The sequence below is a fragment of the Ictidomys tridecemlineatus genome, chromosome 16, assembly GCF_052094955.1.
Source record: "Ictidomys tridecemlineatus isolate mIctTri1 chromosome 16, mIctTri1.hap1, whole genome shotgun sequence".
In the NCBI taxonomy this organism is placed as follows: Eukaryota; Metazoa; Chordata; class Mammalia; order Rodentia; family Sciuridae; genus Ictidomys; species Ictidomys tridecemlineatus.
Window position 1 is genome coordinate 52,496,576 of NC_135492.1, and position 21,890 is coordinate 52,518,465.

At 48.4% G+C, this 21,890-nt stretch overlaps 1 protein-coding gene across 6 annotated transcripts in view; it reads left to right on the forward strand.

Moving 5' to 3' along the window:
* Positions 1-21,890, forward strand: part of Foxp1 (forkhead box P1) — a 516,185-nt gene that overhangs the window by 313,959 nt on the left and 180,336 nt on the right. For all 6 annotated transcript variants that reach the window (XM_078033591.1, XM_078033596.1, XM_078033595.1 and 3 more), the window contains one exon: positions 2,441-2,625. In XM_078033591.1, coding sequence (XP_077889717.1) covers positions 2,452-2,625 — 174 coding nt within the window. In that variant the 5' untranslated portion in view covers positions 2,441-2,451. The remainder of the gene's footprint in view (positions 1-2,440; positions 2,626-21,890) is intronic.

Below are 21,890 nucleotides of genomic sequence, written 5' to 3' on the forward strand. Positions count from 1 at the left end.
TTGTCAGGAGGTTGAGAAGGACCTCAGAGGGTTCTGCAGACTGTGAAATGTGCTGTAGATAGAATGCCTGATCAGTGTCATGGGACCTTCGATAGACGTCCAGAGATGTTCTGAGACATGAAGGCTCCTTGCTTTTCACGTGAGCTTTTCAAAAATCTGTTTTCTCCTGATTGGTTTGGGAGATTATGGGAAATTTTAAATCTTCCAACCTACATACTACTGCTGGCACTTGACTAATTAAGGACATCCTTAGACCAAAATAATCCTTTCTGCAATTTTGGTCCCCAAGCCTGCGCTCTCACAAGCCTGAATCAGAAGCCAAGCTGCTTGGCTGTGTGCCTGCTCGACTTTACCAGAGGACTTGGCAGTCTCTGGAATGGCGTGGAGCGAAAACAGAACCTTCCCATCAAACTGTGTGTTGGAGATTGTTGCGGCCCCACCAACAGGGTGGAGACAAAAGCTGGCAGGGGTCATGTCCAACACCCTGTGGTCAGTGCTTGAAGGCAGGGTCTTCCAACATGTCTGTCCCCCAGACGGAAGATCCGGGAGCCCAAGGAAAGCACAGAGTTGATGGAAAGGCAACGTTGTATCTTTGGGGGGCCCATTCCTGGTATGGGTAGATGGTCCAGAAGGGGGGGGGAAACAGCAGTTTTATTTAGGAACATTTCAATAGGTTTCCTTGCCAAGGATTCTAGACAACTTTTCTCTAAGTGCCCCCAGCAGGGTGGCACCTTCCCTAGCTTCTTTACAGATAGATGGGTGGTTTGTGGAAGAGAAACTGAAACATTGTGTCTAGTTTCAAAGTTGGTTCCTCTTTTGGAGATGAGCAGGACCCCACTGTGCCGGGATGTACCCCTGCCTGTCTCTTATCTCTGGAGGGCCTACACTGGCCATGGTGTTTAGAGAGACGCCCTGGGCAGCGGGGACAGGAATGCACTCTCTAAAGAGGCTCTTGGTCCCGGGAAGGCTGATCCCAAGGGAGGAGAGAATCAGCTGCTGTCTCTGAGTGAGTTTCCCACCTGTTAATGAAAAATGCCATTCTTAATCCACTTCAGAATTGGATTAACCTAAAAAAAATGTGTCTTTGGGGCCTGTAAAGTCTATCTTCAACTTGATTCATACTTTCCCCCTGAAAGGAAATAAGTTTGTGATTTTCTTCTTATTCTTCCATTTGGATTCGATGCAATTCTGTAGAAAACAGACTTAAACCAGTTTTTAAGAAAGGAACAACCTCCTCTAACCATGTGGAGCAAGTTTTAATTTCCTTGTTGTCACTTATTTCACATAGAGGGGAGAAATGAGTAGCCCTGGCTGGACCTATGTCCTTCTGTGACTGCAGAAATGTGTGATAAAAGTTTGCCTTCCTCTTATCTCAGAGTTGGTATTTCACATGAAAGTCTTTGTTATTCGGGCGTTTCTCAGCTTTGATATCTGACCAGTGGACTTCCCTCAGTGATAGTTCTTTTCCTTCCCAAGTCCTGCCCTCTGGAGGTGGAGTGTGACCCTGCCATTTCCATTGTCCTGCCACCCCACCTCGGCCTTAAGAAAACAGGCCTTGCTAAAGCTGCGGCCTCATAGTGAGCTGGTGAGGGTCCCCACCTCCCCGTCCCGAGCTGTGAAACACAGTTGCACCAATTGCCTCTTGAGGCCCCAGGGCCCTCACCTGCAGAGTGGGCTGAGGTGGTCAACAGGGCTAAATTCAAGAACCTCCATCAGTCACTATAGTGGGTAGGGCCTGGCAGGTATGATCTGTCTGTGGTCACCTTGCCTGCCTTTATGGTGCCGAGAGCTGACTTGGTCTGTGCCTGGAGAGTATCAGGAATGAAGGAACCTACGAGATCCGGATTCCCCACATCTCCTTAGATCTGAAAGGAGGAAACAATCCCCTGTCCCTGGAACCGGCCCATCTTGCTGGAATGGCCAGTTTGGAAGTGGCTCCTACTCGAGTGCCTGCGAGGAGTGGGAATCCTTAACATGCTTTGGTGTTTGTGAGGTTCCGTAGCCCAGATCCACTCACGGGGCCTCCTGGGTGGGTGTCCTGGTCCGTGGTGGGAAGGACAGGACACCACAGCCCCTGCCCACATTAAGGGGGAGGGTTATAGCTCATTACACTCTAGGACGACAAGGTTTTTGAGGAAAACATCTAGATACAATTAGAAATTGAAAACTGAAATATACTTATTTTTTGTCAGTATAAAAAGTTATTTGGGACAGTGTTGAAACTCGAATTAAGACTGATAGTCACAACCTCCTAAGCTCTGAGGACCAGTCCACTAATGAGGGATAAACTGAGTGAAAGAAAATGACAACTGTTTACAGAGTTTGGCAAACATAAAGCAGGGCCTTTTTCTTTGTACAACAACTGTTTTAACAGCTGCTTCTCTCTCTCTCTCTCTTTTTTTTCTTCTTTTTTCCCCCCTTTTCAAAATCCTTCTATCAGGTTTTTGAGTCATGATGCAAGAATCTGGGACTGAGACAAAAAGTAACGGCTCAGCCATCCAGAATGGGTCCAGCGGCGGCAACCACCTGCTAGAGTGCGGCGGGCTCCGGGAGGGACGGTCCAACGGGGAGGCGCCGGCCACCGAGCTTGGGGCAGCCGACCTGGCCCACGTCCAGCAGCAGCAGGTACTGGCGGGTGCGGGCGGCGGTGCTGTGGTCCCCAGGCCTCTGCACATGTCACCACGCCCCATGTGTTGTGCTCACCTGTCTATGCATGTGTGTAAGCAGCCTCCCGCCAGCCCCTGCACTCCAGGGGTCCTGGTGGCAGGCTCCAGTGGCTGATCTTCACCCCCCCAGGGAGTTGACATCTTGGAAGTCCCCTTCTGGGGAGTCTTGTGGGGACTTCAGGTTGAGTGGACCTTGGACCCCTCCCTCTTAGCCTCCAACCTATCACCCTGACCTGTGGGTGCTTTGAATGAAGGAACTTTGGAGAAGTGGGTTCCCTGTGCATTAGTTAAAGGATAAAGAAACTTAGTCACAATAACTTTTTAAGAATTAGGCTTAAGCTTTATGAAGGAAGAGACAACGGTTAAAGAGAAGGTCTGAGTGAGAAATAAAAGAGAGGATTCAGGGAGACAAGGAAAAAGAGTATACGTGGAGAAGTCATTAGAAATACATAGGAAACCAAAGCCCTGGCTAAACAAGGGGCCGAGCTGCCCATGACACAGGAGTCACCGTGGGAAGGGCTTCCTGCTGCCCCTAGGAATTTAGGGGTGTGTACACGGTTTCCTTGTGTGCTCAGGGTAGGAGGAATACGGCTAGATCCTATTGCTGTCTTATCTTATGTCCTCTTGGTGTCCCCCCCCCCAAAAAAAAATGCACCACAGCTCAGACACAGCCCTTCCTGCTGGGTCTCTGCAGGCCTGAAGCGATACTTGAGAGTCACAGCTGAAATGTGACCAAGACCTGGGTCACCTTGGCAAAGGGCTGACGTCAATTCCAACAGTGATAGCACTTCCTTGAGGACTGGCCGTGGCTTCCCAACTTCTGCTGGACTCGGTCGGGAAGTCCTGCTCCTTCTGCTAATAATTAGAGACGGCCCTCCCTTGGCTGGTTTGCTTCTTGGTTCTGGTGCCACTGGTGATCAGCTGCGGGAGATGGGGAGACCGTGACATGTCTTGGGGCCTCCCTGGAAAGGAAAGAGATTGTTGGAGAGTGGTGGAAGAGACGGGCAGACCTTCTCTTTAACAGTTGTCTTGGAACCTGTATCAGGGGGCAAAGGGCAGCTCTTAGGATAAGCTTTGGCAGCCTCCGGCGTGGGTTCCATGTTCCCCTAGCTAAGAGTCATTTTATTTAAAATATAAGGAGCCAGTTGATGGTGAGCTCATTCCAAGGTGGAGGGACTGGTGGGAGTCGGTGCAGCCCATTGGGAAAAGACAACAAAGACAGGGAACTTGAGGTGAGTCCTGTGTCAGTCAACAGGCTTCCTGTGAGGGGCTCCCCCTCTTGACCAGCCGCCCCCAGCCTTTGCACCTGAGCCTCGGGCCTCACGTCAGCTGGACTCTCCAGTGTTGGTGCTGTATTCATTTGGCAGGTTTAAGTGAATGCAAGTGGGCAAATTGTAGCCTACGAGGTGGTCAGCAACATCCAGCAGTAGTAGAAGGGTATCTGTGCCCGTGCACGTTTATATGATGTTCTCAGCTAGTTATGGCCATGTGGACGATAAGTAGATGGTGCTTTTAGAGTTTTTTTTCCCAAGTCCTTATTAAGATTGGGCTGAAAATGGACTCTTTGTTTTTCCTGGTACATTATAATATGACTGTTTTATTATGGAGCTGTTGAAGAAGGGCTGTTGACCCAATGAAGAGTATACACCGTTACATTAATTAAATAACTGGGAGATTAACTTCTTTGGGGTTTTTATGCAGGGTGTGACATTCGTCAGCCTGCCAAAAGCTTGACACCTACAGTGCACCATCAAAACACATTCACACACAGAAAACAGTCTGAGCTGGGCAGTCCAGCCGCAGCTTCTTGGAAAATGATCCGTGGCAAGGCTAGATTCGCCCGCCTTCCCTCTGCCACGGCGGGGGCCACTTTTGAAAATTGGTTAGGGGTTTTGATAGGGAGTTCAAGAAATTCATCTCGATTGGACTTTGTACCTCTTTTAAAATATTCCGTGGCAGTTATATTTCTGTTTGCCGTTAATTATTGTGTTCGGGGAAGAAGAAAGCAGTTGGGGCTCTCATGGTGGCTGGAACCCTACCTCTTGTGGCCAGCAGGCCTTGCAGAGCAAAAACCCTGATGGCCGCCTGGCTCGCCCGGGTTTGTGGGAAGGCTCTGCACAGGTTGGTGGTGGAAAGGGAGTCTGAGGCCCACTGGAGGAGAGCCCCCGGGGGTGGGGAGTGCTTCCCAGGACTGCAGCCATCAGTCAGAGTGCGGAGGATTGTGACAGTCGCAGGGATGTGGGTGGTGTCTGTCGCGTTGGGGTCGCAGGTTTTGACTTGAAGTGAGGACAGCAGCAGTGAGAACATCACAGCCATGCTGAATTCATTACTGCGGTAGTCACACAAAACCACGGATAAAATTTCAATAACTGCGGGCCACAGTTGGGTAAACAGTTGCACTGAAACTTAATTCCTGTTGACTTTCCCCGATCCCCGCCGGGGGCACATTCTGATGCCGGCGTACAGAGACAACAGGGGTTACGGCTTTGATTAATGCAGGACAGTGGAAGAGAATTAGAACTGTGCAATGCGCCAGGCGTCCACGGGACACACAGCTCTGGCTGAAAGGGCCTGCTGTAGAAATGAGTTAATTAGGCCCACGTTAGCACTCGGTGTCTGGGGATTTTCCAGTCCCACCCATGTTATTGACGATAGGGAGCACTGAAAATAAATAAATGCCAACCTGGCCGTGTTTGCTTACTGTCACCAAAGGTGATTTCCAATGAGAGCAAATTCCCTTTTCAGAGAGGATAGCTCTGACAGAGATTCACCATGGAGGAGTGGATTCTCAACGGGGCTCCAAACCGAATTTGTTTAAAAAAAAAAAAAAAAAATCCAGCCAGCTAGTTGACAACATAGAGAAATGGGAGGAATCCCAGGCTTTTCCTTTTCCTCTTGAAAAATAGAGTATCTGGCAACCTTGGGCCACTGTCCCACAAGGGCAGCGATTATTGGGAGATGGATGGTGGCTGAGGCCCGAGCCCCTGCCCCGCCATGCAGGCTGGTTCTCCGAGAGCTCGACTGTGCCCCCTGGGAGTGGAGCTGCGGGTTCTGCTGGGGGAGACACAGCCCACCCTCCGTAGCCATCAGCCACGCAGCTGCTGCCCCAGTCGGAGCGGACTGCCCTCCTCCAACACGGAACCCAGGACTCTGGGCTGTTTCTGCTCTATTTCTATCTGGGCCACGAAACTATTACAAGAGTAGTTTCCAATCACATAATTTGATAGAGTTTCAGAACATCCTCCTCTAGTCATCGAGCGGTGCTTTCTCCACAGCCACGTCCGCCTTTGACTTCCTATTACGCCCATCTCTGTGTCTGTGGAAGTTCTGTATTGGAAATGCCTTGCTCCATTAGGAGGCTCCACAACAAATACTATTACCCATTACCAAAGTTTTTTTTTTTTTTGTTCCTTTAAGAAAGGGTTTTAAAATGTCCAGAGCAATTTCATAAACCGTGTGGATTAATGCATTTTAAAAGTCTTGAATTTTAGAAAGCAGAATTTTATTTCCATATTGCTGCAAGTGAGAGCTTTTTCAGATAAGCATATTACATAGAGCATAATGTTTAGAAGTTTCTCCATATACAGCATATGCTGTCAGGTCAATTAACAGAATGCATACTAGGAAATGTTTATTCAATAAAAATGAATAGCTGTTAAATAAAACAGCTATTTCTTAACAACACTCCATGTAATGATGGGTGTCTTTTTTTTTTTTTGATTTTTATTTATTTATCTCTTGGTACCACCTGGCAGTTTTATTGTCTGCAAGTCAGTATAGGGAGAGCCTTGGTGCTGTGTTTTTGAGGTGTGGCTATCACTTTATATGAGAAGAGCCAGTTGAGAAGGAGTCTGTGAAAAAGATAAGCTATATTTGGAACTCAGACACGTTATTTAGAGAGTGGGAGTAAGTGAAGAGTTGACTTTGCATTGCTTCTTTGACATTTGATTTAAAGCATTGGGTCTTGGGGTCTAAAAGAGGGGAGTGTGTGTTTCAAGTTAACAACGCAAACAAGAGAGAGAACACGTGAGTGGCCAGTAAGAGGAGGGATACAAAGGATGAAGAATGTCTCCTGAAAAATTATAAAAGGGAATGGGGAAGATCCGTCGTGTTGGACTTTGCCCGTGAACCATTGTAGGATGTAAAATGTCCATCACTGCGCCGGACCCTGACCTCTCAGAAGCAGGGTGTGCGTTGTGGGATTCAGGACAAGAGTCTAGTTCTGGGTGTTCCAAGGAGGTTCAGAACGGTAGGATGGGAGGAGCACGCCAGGAGCAGCAGAATTACCATGGGCTCTCTGTCCCCCGGGGTCTCCTCATCAGCAGAGCCAACCCACCCTGCATCTAGAATATTCAGGAAGACAGTTTTGTCTCTTCTGAACATGTGCAGACATTCTTTCTTTTCATCACTCCCTACACAATACAGTATCTCAACTTTTTACTTAGCATTTACCTTGGATGAGGTGTTAGTGATCTAGAGATGGTTTAAAGTATCTGGAGGCCCTTGGGGGGAAGGTTCTGTACAAATACCATACGCCACGTGGAATCAGGGAGTTGTGGCTTTGGGGTGTGGGGGGGGCCTGGAATGATGCTTCTGTGGACACTGAGGCATGATGAGCAAAGAGACCGCATTTCAGCAGTTTAAGGGGAGGGTAAAGGTTCTTCTATGTTATAGCACAGATCAATAACTAAGTACAAATTCTTCTCTGCACTTTCAAAACGGCCGCCTGGAGCCCTCCATGAGGATTTGCTAATGACTCACTGTGGGTAGAGCAGAACAGGGGTGCTGTCCTGCAGGCTTTCAGCTCTTGAACTGTCTCCATGAACAACTGCCTACAAGGCAGCGCTGTTGGCAGTTGGATGGGCAGTAGGCTTGTTGGTGTAAAGCTGCCTTTCCTTCCTATCCTTAGCATGCTCCTTTAGGGACCATATTAGGATGCCAGGGGTCACCCATGCCTGGGTCTCACCTTGCAGAGAGTCGCCCAAGTGACACAGCACAGGTCTGCAGATGCAAAGGTGGGCAGCAATGGCCAAGTTCCCTTTACCTCTCCATCGTCTTCCTGGAAAGGGCAGCTTAGAAATGTTGTTCTACCTTTTCCTGTCCCAACCCCAGGGAGTGTCTAAAAGAAGGGTCTCTCTGGATGTCATTGGCAGGGGAAAGAGGATGGGCACCCCTCTGTCCTAGGAGGGAAACTTCCAGGACATGTGCGAAGGTATTGGTAGTGTGGTCTCCGGGGGCCATACATCATAATGGGGTCAGCACCTTCCTTAGATAAAAGCCAGTCATAATGTTGTAGGAACTGTTCTGTTGAGACGTTTCTTGTTGAAAATACTGCAGAGTTCAAACCTTCTGTGAAATATTGATGGTCAGCAACACTTCGTAGGAACCAATGGTACCCAAACCTGAGGGATCACCAAATAAACAAATTGAAACCCAGCAGAGACAGGACATCAGATAATTCTGGCAGATAGAAGAAGAGGTAGTCACAAAAATAATAAACTCCCCCTTTTTTCTAAATCCCTTTTGTGCCTATTTCTGGAAAAAAGCATATTTCACCCCGAATGCTAAGTTTGGTTCTCCACGTGGTTCCTTGGGACCTGCTTTCCATCAAAATGTGGTTGTCAGAGATTTATGTAGCTTGAGATGTGAGCCTCCTATGAAATTCTTTCAAGTTTTGATTACTAAACAGTTGTGTGCCATTAATCTCTCCACTGAAAATTAAAATGGCCCCGGAAACAGAAAGAACACGGGGAGCTGGGGATGGGAACCCAGACGCCGTCTTTCATTGTGAGGGAAGTGTCCCCTCTGACTTCCAGGGGGAGCTGTGCTACTCAGAAAAGGTATTTTTAAGCCTCTGACCTGTGAGCTAATAAAAATAACAATAGTCCCTCCTTGTCTCTCTGGTGGAACAAAAAAAAAAAAATCTCTTTTTGAACTTTCAGCAGAGATGACTTTCATGGTGATTTGTTGACAGATTGGCTTCCGTGATTAGGGAGGGTTAGTTTCGCGAAACGGGCACCTCCCGTGGGCTCTGGAAGGACCTTCTCTGCTGCTTTCCAACTGCTTGGACTACTGACAGCTGGGGCGAGCTGGCCCGTTTGGATGTTTGCAGAAGGTAAACCTATAGCTCGCCGATGGAGTCCTGGGTGCTTTTTGGTAGTGCGTAGATGGCTTGATAAAAAGGGTTACAAGGTGACTGCTTTTATGACAGAGAAGAATAGCAATCTCCAAACGCAGCGGCCGGACCCACGAGAAGGAAGTTTACCCAGAGTACTGAACTGCCTGTTAGAATGTTTCTTTTCATCACTTTGTCTTTGAACTCCAATCTATTGTAATTATCAAGTGTGACTTGTAACGTTCCAGAGACCCTTTGCTAAACACCGTGTTTGATTTGGTTCACAGAAATGTAACCAGGGCTCTTTCTCCCTCGAGAGGAGCTGCTGCGGTGGAGAGCTGCCCACACTGGCCTCCCGGACTTCCTGCAAGAGGGCTGGCAAACACGCTCTGCCGGGAGGTGGGCTCAGGCGGGACAGGCGGATCTGGAACCCGAAATCTGAAATACGCTGAAACCGGAAACTCGTTTTAGTAGTTCTAACGTGAGGGTTCATCTTGACAGGCTCATACCTGCCTGGGGTATCATTTGGCTCACTTAGGTCCCCAGTGCTTCTCCGTTTCTTCCCTGCCTCCCTCCCTCCCAGCTACCTGTTCCTTTCCCTCTAATGATGCCTCTGCTACTTATCTGTTTATTATTATTATTATTGCCTTGAGTCTGCTCATAGAATCTCATAAAGGTGAGGTTCATGTGGTGTATTCATCTGTGTACACAGGAAAGTTACTTCAGGTCTGTTCTTCCCTTATCCCTTCCCTTCTGCACCACTGAAATTTCTTGTATTTTGATGAAATCCCTCCCCCCTTTCTTCTTTTCTTTTCCCCCTTATTTTGAAATAGCTACCACATATTAGAAAAAACATTCATCCCTTGACTTTCTGAGTCTGGCTTATTTACTTAGCATGACATTCTCCAATTCCTTCCATTTTCCAGCAAATGCCATAATCTTACTCTTCATTATGGCTGAGTAATATTCCATTGTCTATATGGAGCACATTTTCTTTATCCACTCATCTGTTGAAGGGCACATGCATGGGCTCCATAGCTTGGCTGTTGTGAATTGAGCTGGTATAAACATTGATGTGGCTAATTTTAAATCTTTTGGGTTTATACTGAGGAGTGGAATAGCTGGGTCAAAGGGTGGTTCCGCTCCTAATTTTTTGAGGAATCTTCATACTGTTTTCCAGGGTAGTTGAACACTAATTTGCCCTCCCAACAACAACACCTTCCCCCCCCACACACATCCTTGCCAACATTTATTATTGTATTCTTGATAATCGCCATTCTGAATGGGAATCTAAAACTTTTGAGCCCTGAAATCATGCTCCAAAAGTTTGGGGTTTGGATCCATCTTAAATTTCAATATTTTTGTTGGCTCAGGGATGCTAAACTGATAATATTCTATGCAGATATTCCAGAGTCTGAGAAACTACAAAATCTGAAACACTCTGGCCCAAAGTGTTTCAGAGGAAGGAAGGGTCCTATGTGAGCCTTGTTGAAGTTCATCTGTTCATTTGTTGGCATGCTCTTTCATTCAACGTTTTTTGCACGACCCTGTGTGGAAGGAAATGTGGGAACTCACCTTTGGTGTGAGGTACTGGGTGAGCAGGGGACGGTGACTGAGTTTTGACCATGGTGGAAGGGGAGCTTGGGACACTTGGCTTTCCCAACCTGGGGCCTTCTAAGGAGAGAAGAACCAGGCTAGAGGAAAGAGATGTGGTGCTTGTGCCTGGTCTGGCTTGGAGGGGACACCTCCTGAGAGACCAGTGGCCCCTCCGTGTCTGGAGTATGGGCTGTCCGGCCACCCACCCGGGTCTCTTGATTGATGGCCCCCTGATGTGGACCCCCTGTACGTCTACCTCTGAATCCTTTGGTCACTCCTAAGTCCCTCGGGCATCGATAGGGTTTCAGCCCCAGATGTTCCTGCGCACACAGGAGAGTGGCCGACTACAGCCGACGTTAGACCCGGTGTGAGAGAAAGGAAGGGGAAGAGAAAGGAAGGGCTGGGGGCAGAGGGTGGCCAAGGGGAGATGCCCAGCTGGGTGCACTTGCCCATCATGCCCGGGGCTCTGGGTTCCCCCATAAAAGGAAGAGGTGGGGTGGGTGGTGGAGGCAAATGTCAGAAAACCCACAGGGCTTCTGAGAGAGGATGTTTGGCAAGTGGGTGGCATCGCACAAGCCCAGCTGGTACCAAGGGATGGACGTGTTCTCAGAAAATCCTTTAAAAGGGGCTTTTATAAGAAGATAGCCTCTTCTATGAGGACAGGTCCCTATTGGGGTTGAACCTGTTTACCCAGTTAAAATCATCAAGTGCTTTCCCCGAAGCCTCGGCCAGTTACTAACGAGCGTCTCTTCCAAAGATCACGTGGGGGAGATCTGGTCAGCCACCTGTGTGGCTATTGATCATGGAACGGCTCATCTCCGTTAGAGAACAAGACCGCCAAGTTAGATCTTTGACAAAGCCTTTGTTGCATATCGACACGAGCTGCTTAGGATGAATTTGTTTTTAAGATGTCGAGGCGGGTGCGTGTTGTCACTTTTGTTGTAAGAATTCAGTGTGTGGTTCTGAAATGGTCAGTATTATTGAAACTCATTTAGGAGTTCCCGGGAGGAGAAGGCCCGGCTGGTCTGTGTGGTTCAGCGGAGCCTGGTGTAACCAGGAGCAGGGTGGGACACGCTGTATTCTCCGTAGTCCTGATAAGTGAACATTTTTTTGGTTTCTTCCACATAAACTGACAATGGAGATATTACCACCTGTGAATACGTTGTTTGTTTGTTTTCCCTAAAGACAGGTAACCCTGAATTTCCCCTTGAATCCACTCTCTCATCTCCTGTTCCTTTGTGACTGTATCCAAGATGAGATGAGTTTCCCCAGTAAAGTTTCTTAAAGTAGCCCTCCTACTCCACCATCCATCATGCGTGGGGCCCCGAGTCCTCATGGTCATGTCACGGTCACTCCCCGAGATGGGCCAGCCTAGCTGACCCTGCAAACCTGCCAGTCTCCCTGTACCTTGCCTGGTCCCCACCTTGTGTCTCTCCACCCCAAAGCGAAGGTGACACTGTGTCTTTCTAGTCATTCAGATCCAATAACTTTTAATCTGAAGGTTAAGTAGTGAGATATAAACTAAGAGATGATAATATCAATTTTATGTTCACTGAAGGGCACAATATTCCTCTTTCTCGGAGAGAGAAAATTATGCGTAAAATATCTTGCTTTCCAACAGCACAGCCCTGCCTCTCACAGCCAGAGAAAGGAAGGTTTTTGCAAAAATTTAATAAAGCAAGATGCAGCATGCTAAAGCAGGCCAAAAGTGGCTTTTTGTTATTGTAATTATGAAGTATTAATGTTCTCGGGGCTGGGGGGCAGGGAGGGCTCCTGTCCTCAGCCCCCATGCCCACCTCACCCTCCTTCCCGGGAGCTCAGCCTCTCACAAGGTTAAAGACGGGCGAGAATGACACTGCGCTCGTTCCTTGCCGACTATTTTTGGTCCTAATGTGCGTGATAAATAACACCATGATAATATTGCTTACCTTCCCTCATTTTTTAATTCCTCCTGGTGATATTTCCATTTCGACTCAATAGGAATTCAACATCCCGGAGCACCAAGTGGAAATGTCCTTGCCTCGTACATTTTTATTGTGATGTTCTGATTGTCTCATCAGATTTCTATTTGCCTTATGAACACACCGTCTTGGACCATGTGCCGTATGGCTCTACCCTGTGTGTCGACGTACAGACTTACCGTCTCATTAACATGTCTAAACGCTGGGAGAACGCGCTTGAGATGAGTGCGTGATGTTCGGTGGCAGTGTCCAGGGTTACGGGATGTCGTGCCGCATTCATAGGCTCACCTGGAGGTGGTCAGCGAGTCCAGGCTCTTCATTCAGTACCGTCCTTAGGTTGGGTCCGGGGACCAGGTTCTTCTCAAGCTTTTGCAGACTGATCCAGGCGTCAGAAAACCCTGGCCCACAGGCCCAGCTTGGCCTGTAAATACAGCTCCTTGGGGGGACACAGCTGCACCCCTCAGTACTGGCCACTGCCACAGAGGACTAGCTGCTGGGGAGATCCCGTGGCCCATAAACCCTCTGCTTAGCGTCCGCTCCTTCACAGAAACTGTCAGCTGACTATCCCCCATCCCCCACATTAACAAATGATAGATAGAGCACCTTTGGCCTTCCAGAACCTTCTGTGGCTGGGTAGTGACAAATGGAGGAAGCATCTCCATCTCTTACTCTTCAATTTAAGCTTGGCTCACAATTTCTAGAATGGCAAGGGACTTACCAGTGTTATCTCACCGCCATCATTTCTTTCTGATCATCTGGCTTTTATCTTGCCACTTCAGGGTTCTGAAGTCCATGGAGGGTAAAAGAATCACTAGCTGGGCCAGGTGCCAGGATGCACACCTGTGATCACACCTGTGATCCAGAGGCTGAGACAGGAGGATGGCAAGTTGAAGGCCATTCTCAGCACCTTAGACCCTGACTGAAAATAAAAAGTTGTGTTTTTTTAACAGAAGCTGAGGTGTGGCTCAGTGGTCAAGTGCCCCTGGGTTCAATCCCTAGGACAACCCCCCACCCCCGCCAAAAAAATTAATGATCTCCAGCCAGCCTAGTAAGGAGGTGGAGGTTGCACACTTTCAATAAGACGCTCAGGAGTGGCTCCCTTACATAAGAAATGATGAGTACTTATTCAGCAGGTAGCATATCTTGTGTTGGTAGTCTCATAGCCGGCGAGAAGACCCAAATATCACCCTGCGTATCTCCATGCACCCAGAAAATCCATAATCTAATTGAAGTTCAGCAAGATATAAACAAAGGTAGTGAAGGATGAGTAGAAATGTTGAAGTAGACGAAGATAAGCATAGAAGGCCTGCACAGCTAAGATACGATGAGGGGTGAAGCTGTGCACCCTCAGTACCCCAGACAGGAGAGACCTGGGCTCACCAGTGGGATTTTGGAAGACCCGGGTGAATCTGAAAACGGTGGCTCAGCCTGTCCTGCCTCTCTGCCAGGAGGTCACTCATGGGAGGTCCCCACCCAGTGACCCAGGGTTGACTGTGACTTAGATACCAAGTGCTCCTAAGTCATGTCTTTGACACTTTGGGTTTTGAAGTAAGCTGCATTTGAACCGTGAAGCAACTGGTTGTTTACACGGGCTGCAGCCCGACTGAATGGTGTCCCCAAGTGCAGGAGGGCTGGCGAGCTCACTGCTGGGTGGTATCTCTATTTCACATACGCATACTGAATTTTAGCTGATTTGCCTCTATTTGTCACGTAAACCGTGATGCCTGATTTTAAAATAGTTGTCAGATTTGAAGATATTAGCTCAATCCACTTATTAATTCATTGTTAGTGTTCCCAAGGAGGTGGAGAAGGTCTTGTATCTCTTTCCTTCAAGCCTCCTTCTCTCCTCTCTTCCTTATTCAGTACTGTTCCTAAGCTTTTTATCAGATGACTTATTATCTCCCTCAATTAGTGAGAGTCTGTTCAGTTCTCTGGTGGGCTGTGTCTTTAACACCATCATTGTTAAATTTTGCAGGTGTAGTGTGTCTTCTCTGCAAATCTCATGAAACCGAAGGAGTTTTTTTTTTCTTTTCTGAAAAGTGTGTACAAAATTCTGCAATTACAGTTTCATACCCAGCCCACCTCTCTCACCTCCCCAAAACACATGCAGTCCATGTCGTATGCTAATTAGATTTGCTCACAGATTCAGTGTTTTGACAAATGTTCCTCGAGTTTTCTATGATAAATTTATGTTAACTATATTAGTAACCTATCTTTAATTTGGAGAAGGTTTCCTCTTTTGGCTCTAAATGCTTACCAGTGTGTCCTTGGAATCATTTCTCAGCTGTTCTAAATGTAGCGCTGTCAATGCCAGCGCTCAAGAAGTCTCTGAAGAGTCAGGTCCTGTGGCGCATTCCCTGCTAAGCCATTTCATGTCCATTCGGATGGCGGCACCAGATCCCATGCCCCTCAACTCCCCTCCCTACAGAACCTCTGAACTGCTGGGCATCCCGCCCCTTCACCGTAGACCCGGGCAGCCATGAGTTAGTGTTTCTGATACCTGTATGTAACCTGCTGCTGGGTGGACGGCCTTCCATGGAGAACCACAGGCCGAGCTTCAGACCGCGGAGCCAGTTTGTAGATCCAAATCATGGCCCTGCCACTTACAAGGAGGGTGACTCCAGATTAGTCACTATCCCTAGGCCTCAGTTTATACATCTGTCACGTGGGGCTATATTAGCATTTAGTATTCTGAATATCGTGCTGCCCAGCTGGGAGACTGTAAACATCAGTGGTTGCCGTGATTTTTATGATCATCATCATCATCACTGGGAGATTAACTTATGGAAATAATGGGAGAGGTAGAAAGTTTAGCCCTTAAAGATGTTCATTATCATAGTATTTATCATATGAAAAATTGAACACACCCTGAATGATATAGAAGAAGGGTTATGTGCTTAGACATAAGTTTCGTGTCACTCTTATGGGGTGTTTAAGAACTCTGAGGATGACCATGACCTGGAAACACCTAGGAAAAATGTTGCCAGTGATTTTTTTTTTTTTGAATGCCTGCTTGTTGGTTTATAGTTTATTTTGTATACTTTTCACTCTTAGCCAGATCCCAGAGTTTCTACAATAGTATGTACTGCCTTTATAATACATGTTATTGCTGGTTTTCTTCCTTTTCTTGCAGTACCGGGGGTTGAACTCAGGAGTGCTCCACCACTGAGCTATATTCCAGTTCTTTTCATTATTTATTTTGAGACAAGTCCTCGCTAAGTTGCCCATATTAGCTTCAAATTTGCGCCCTCCTGCCCCAGCCTCCTGAATCACTGGGATTTACAGCATGGACACCATGCCCAGCGAGGAAAAGTCATTTTTAATTTAATTCACAATCCCACCATTGCAAGACTATCTTGTAACACATGTAAATGACAGAGAGCACCTGTACCACCAGCAAACATACCTATGTATTTTTAAGATTTTTGCATAGAGAATGAATTGAGAGTTAAGACTCAGGTGGCTGTGAGACTCTCTCCCTAGCAGCTTCAAGTTTTCTCTGTCCACGCCTCTGCTGCCCACCATGAGTGCTCCAGAGCTGCCTGGCTTCTGGGTGCTTGCAGAGACACTGAGCAACTTCTTTGGCTACCTGGGACTCGGGAGGCCAAGGTGGGAGGATCACCGGGTTCAAGGCCAGTCTCAGCAGCTTAGACCCATTTTAAGACCATTCTTAAAATAAAAGGGGCTGAGGATGTGGCTCAGTGGTGGAGCACCCCTGGGTTCTATCTCAATTACCAAAAAAAGAAGAAATTATTCTTCTGTCAATAACAAGAGGGACTAGCAGCCTCCTCCTTTGGAACAACACACACACCATGATCTCTGGAGCGCACTTTCATTTTGTTAAATAAACCCTCTATGCTTATCCTGTTATCAATAAGTAAAAAGAGGACAGATGGGAGAAGCGCTCCTGTTTTCCCGAGATGGCCTGCTGCTCCCACTCCCCAGCCCCCACGGAGTCAGCCCCCTTGACACCTCTGTCCCAGGCCTCTTAGGGGGCTTCCTTGCTCTGACGGTACCGGTCCCTTCTGCTGAGGCTGACTTCATTGCCGCAGGGAGCTGGGAGATGCAGGGGGAGCGTTTCATTTCACAGGAGGAGTGTGCAATTTGGACGACGGAGATTGAACCCACCTCCAATAAAGTTGGGCAAGCCTTGCTTTCTTCGTCTATAAAATGGAGAAATTAAACTTTCTGGCAGAGTTGACCTCAAGAATATGCTAAATAACATATCAGCCTTCGCAGGGCAGTCGGCCCCTTAAAATGTATTTATCATGCTATTATCCTTCTTTCTCAGCCTTTTCTTTTATTTATTTATTTATTTATTTATTTATTTATTTTTTGGTTTGTGGTCCTGGGGAGAGAATCCGGGGCCTCTTCTGTGCCAGGAAAGTGCTCCACTACTGAGCCATGCCCCCCCCTCAGCTCTTGCTAAGCATCTTCTGAGGACAGGCAAAGCCTTGGCTGGAATCTTAGGGACCCTAATGCGAAGGCCTCAGGGGAACCAAGTTATTTCTGAGTGTCCATTCTTTAGCCAACCCCAGCCACTTTGTAATTCAGATCCAGTGGCCTTGGAACACCATAGCCACTCAGATGCCTACTACCCTCCTCTGTGGAAACGGGAATTCTGCGTCTTCCCCCATTGGGGTGATGAATTGAAATCCCACCGAACCTTGTCTGACCATTGGGCTGTTCTTTTAGAGACTGACCTCTGCACGAAGACGGCAGGGAACCAGCGCTTGTAGGCAATTAGTGCCCCAATTTACCATTTTAGAAAAGAAAACACATATCCTAATCAATACAGAATTTCCCCTCCGTGCCTACTAACAGCATTACCGAAGGGGCCCCGTGCACAAATGTTTTAAATTTAGAGGCAGATTTAAGGACACAGTTGCCTCCAGAATCTGAATTGAATCAGGGTTTTATTTCAGATAAAATCTTTGGGGCTCATAACTTAAAAAACACAACTTTTACTGGCATTACGCAATTTGCCACGGGTCATTTAGTGAAATGTTTGTGTATGTAAAAGCCCAGGTTCTTCTTTTAGAGAAAGGAAGGGTGGGGGACAGAGATTGGATTTTGCTAAAATCCAGGTGGCGTTTCAGTTTATATTTAATTTTAATTGGAAATCAAGTACAGGCAAGGAGGAAAGAAACTTACCATGTTTTCTTACTGACAGCATCCACCAGGGACAGGAGAGACCCTGCTGGCCGGATTTTAAGAAGCAGCTTTTTATTGGCGTGTGTGTGTATATATATATATATATATATATTTTTTTTTTTTTCTGGCTAAATTCTTGTGCCTGCTTTTCTTTTTTTAAACATGTAAATTTTTACACATGGCAGTGATCTTCTTGTTTTCTGTGCTCCTTCTTGCCCTCCCTCTGAACTTTCCACGGGATCCCTTTTCCACAGTACCTAGAACCAGGACAGCGGTCCTTACCTGCAGCCCTGGGCCACCTGGTGACTCCCCTTTGAAGTTCCAAACTGACATGGTGTTTGATTCTCTTGTCCCTTCTTGGTTTCTGGAAGAGTGGGCGTCTCTGGAGATTTAAGAACTGGAGGGAGAAAGGTTAATTTGAGACGGTTTCCCCAGTTGGCAAGTCTACCTAGCTGTACGTGCGTTTTGTACAACTCCCATAAAATATTGGCAGTAAGACGGGCAGGGTTGGGTATGGTGCCCAGTGGCGAGGGGAGTGCGGCTGGCAGCTGTGCCTCAGCTCTCAGGGGTCCTTGTTAGGGGTCTCTGGGAGGCTTGCATGCCGTTCAGTTGGAATTGGACCCCGAATGATTCTGAATTCTCTGCCGCACAGTTAGTTACACTTTCACCATATAAGAACTAGATGGTGAGCTGAGGAATGAAAATGCACGGGCCCTGCAGTCCCATTTAGGGAGGGCAGTGAACTCTTGATGGTTATCACTGCACCTGAGACAAGAGTGTCGTCTTCCAGTGGAGCCCTGGACCCTTCCCGTCCCTCCCATGGACGTGTGGACAGCCTGCAATCATGCTGCTCCTCGGGGACAGTAGTTAGCTCACTGTCTTCTGTGATCAACGACTTGCTTTGTCGTGGTTTTCATTTCACATCTTCTGTGTGTACCATTTTGGGAGGATTTCATGTTTTTGATTATAAACCTCATCACTTTCCGTCTCATTAGCGCCCTTTTCTAACTCCATGAATCCACCTTCTCCCAACTTTGCCACATAATTCTGGATTTTAGGCACAATTCCTAAAAAAAAAATGTCTTTAAGGGCAAATATTCTGCATGGTGTGACGATTGGTAGGTCATGAGTACACTGCTGCTTTTTTTCTCAAAAATCCCGAACATTGTCATAGGGTTTTGTTCTTGTTGTTACTGTAGCACGGGCATAAACCCAGGGGGCTTAACCACTGAGCCACATCCCCAGCCCTTTTTATATTTATTTAGAGACCAGATCTCGCTAAGTTGCCGAGGCCGACTTTGAACTTGCGCTCTCCTGCCTCAGCCTCCTGAGCTGCTGGAACTATAGGCATGTGCCACCCCACACCGCTGGTCACAGGTTTTTATAGGCTTAGAGTGACTAATGCCAGAGGTAGTAATGGCACCATACACTACAAGCTCTGAGACACTTGAGCGGAAGGCCCTGGCTTTGTCCTAGAGGTGCAGAGGTCAGCAGCTCGGCAGGGAGGCCCAGGCTTCTGGATTTGGAAGGTCCAGCCGCACCTCTGACATAGGCAGCCCTCTGGTGCTTGTCTGCTTCCACCACAGAAGGAAGGAGGACTGCATTTAAGAAACAGGACATCTGGGTTGATTAACAAGGCCGCACATTTTAAGTTGTAAGCGCTGGTTGCAGTAGATATTTTATAGACAACTCCACAGTGGCCGTTCGGGGCCTGACAAGTTCCCTTTATTGCTCTCCCGTTGGGTAGGTGGGTCCAGAGGACGGAAACTGCAGGCTTTGTCCAGGTGCCCCCGCCAGCTGCCACAGACTGGCAGGCCTAGGGAAAGGCCTTCTGTGTTTTCTTAGTATCGGGTGACAGGCTTGAACCCTTTGCCCAACCAACAAAAACGTATCTGGATAAAATACTTCTAGTACCTTGTGTTTCTTGAGGAAATTATCCGCCCAGCCTCCCTGATGGATGAGTTCATCCTTTTGAAGCGGCCACAGTTATTTTCATGTCTGGGCAGAGTGGATTAGTTTGCCTGAAGAGTGATTAGCTCTGCTGACAAAATGCCCTTTGCTCTTTGAGTGACATCTTGAGCCTGTGACGCAGTGCTCACCTGCTCTGCTCCCTGGGGATCCGCTCGGGTCACCAGAGAACAACTGCATAGCAGGTCACCGAGCCCAAGATGGCGCTCAGGGCAGAGGCGTGGTCAGACTGGGGGACTTGAAGGATTTGCAGCCTGCAGGTTGAGCTCTGTCAGTCCCAGCAGCAGAAGCCCCAGTCTGTCTCTGGATCGCGAGTTGCTAGCTCTCAGGGCATGCTTTGCAGCCACATCAGTTGGTCACAGCTCTGGTAGAGCACAGAGGTCCGAATGCCAGGCTGGCGAGGACCATTTCCACCCCTCTTTATCTCTTTGCACATGGAAAACCAGCAGAGGGGTCTGCTTTGGGCAAGAGCAGTGGACCAGGCTGGGAAGCAGTGTCATTCAGAGAGACGTCTCGTTGGAGCCTGTCCCCCTGGGGACTGCTGTTTGAGGTGCCCAGATCCTTCCTTGGAGAGGGGGACAGGCGTGGGAGTCTGGGCAAGAAAGGGGCTGGTTCCATTGCTGGTTCCATTGCAGGAGGAGCAGGAGCACATGCATTTCTGGGTCCTGGGTGTTGGCTCCTGCAGTGGGCCCTCTTCCCCTCAGCTCTTTTCCAGGGGGATTCATGGGCTGTCCATCTCTGCTAATGATTCTCTGATGTGCCGACGTAGTCTTTTTTTCCAAATCGCTGTCTCCTGGACAGGGCTAGCTGGCTTCAGTGGGTCCCTTTTATACAGGGATAGTTCCCGGGGTCCCCAGTCCTCCTCCTGCCTCCCAGCACTCCCTGCCCCAGGTACACATGGGCAGATGAGAGAGAGCGAGAGCGAGAGACAGAGAGAGAGAAAGAGCGAGTGCAAACGTGAGAATAGATTCACTGTTCTCTCCTTTCTCTGAGTCACAGAACTTTCTAAATTCCTTAAATGGTCCAACTTTGTGGATGCAGAAACTAAGCTCAGAGGAAACGGGCACTGCCCGACCCTTAGCTTCTGTAGGAGCCTCCTGATGGTGTAGAATAGTCCTGTGGTCCATGACGAGGACCCACCTGTGGTCCATCGGGATCAGAGACACAGAGACTTGGTGTGGGCGGTGTTCCAGACATGGTGCGCTGTGCCATGGAGCCCCCCTACCCTGTATCTGCTTTGACCTTTCCAGGATGGATTCTTGGGAAGTGGCTTTTGTTCTTGGCAGTGGTCCCTTCAGGGAAGGGCCACGGATTTGGAGTCCACATGTTATTTGGATAGTGATGTTTTCTTCCTTCACTCTGCGGGCTGCGGTGTCACGATGCTGTGCCTGGAACCAGCCATGGCTGACGTGTGTCCATGGGCCAGGTGTGTTCCAGCACACCTCCCACAGTGTGACCAAGCACTGGTGTGGCCCCAGGCCCAGATAGCCCCCGTCCTTGTCCTGGACCAGGGAAGCGCCTCCACTGGCCACATGATGCCTGAGGTCACCTTTTTATTTTGTCTTCTTTTAAAGGAAAATTGAAGTGGCAAGATTGTCCCAATGTCTTCCTCCCACCCTGTTGTGTCCCAGTCGCTGTCCCTTCAGACTGTGTTCACTGGTGTCCTAGTGACGGCAGCCACCTGCCCCAGGACTGGTGAGAGGAAGGTCCTCTTCCCGTGGCACATGGCAGCCCTGGGCCTCGCTTCCCACACATCCAGCCTTCGGGATGGGCCATGTCACCCCCAATGTCCCTCCTCATTCTCAGGTTGTTTGCTCCAGGCCTGGAGGTGCATACCTGCGGTCCCAGTCAGTCTGGAGGCTGAGATAGGAGGATCGCTTAAGGCCAGCCTCGGCCCCTTAGGCCACAAGTCAGAGAAGTTGCCTTTCACTGGCCTCTGAGTGGCCAGTCCTTCCTCCTCAGGGTAGGATATTTTTAAAATTCTTTTTAGATACACATGACAGTTTTGTGACATACCTGGAGTACATGTATGTACTTATGGTGGTACGTGACATGGACTTTCACTGGTCATCGTCCAGTCTAATGAATGCCCCCCACCAATGGGTGTTAGTGTCCACATATCGTTGAGCTACCCTTGGCCCTGAGATATGGAGCTCTAAAACCATCCCAAGGGCTTTCTCAGTTTTGCTTTTGTTTGGTGTTGTGCCAAGAGTGGACGCTGGGCTCCAGATATCCACCTGCCCGCCCCCTGGGAAGGTCCTGTCCAACCCTTTAGGTCACCTGTGTGTGAGTCTCTGACTCAGCTGCTGGCCTTCAGAACGTGTCGGAGCTCAGGCTTTGGACGGACACTTGGAGGGCTCAGGCCAGGCTGAGGCTGTGACCGATGAGTGGCACCCTGCCAGTCCAGAGCCCTGATGCCCTGTTGGCGGA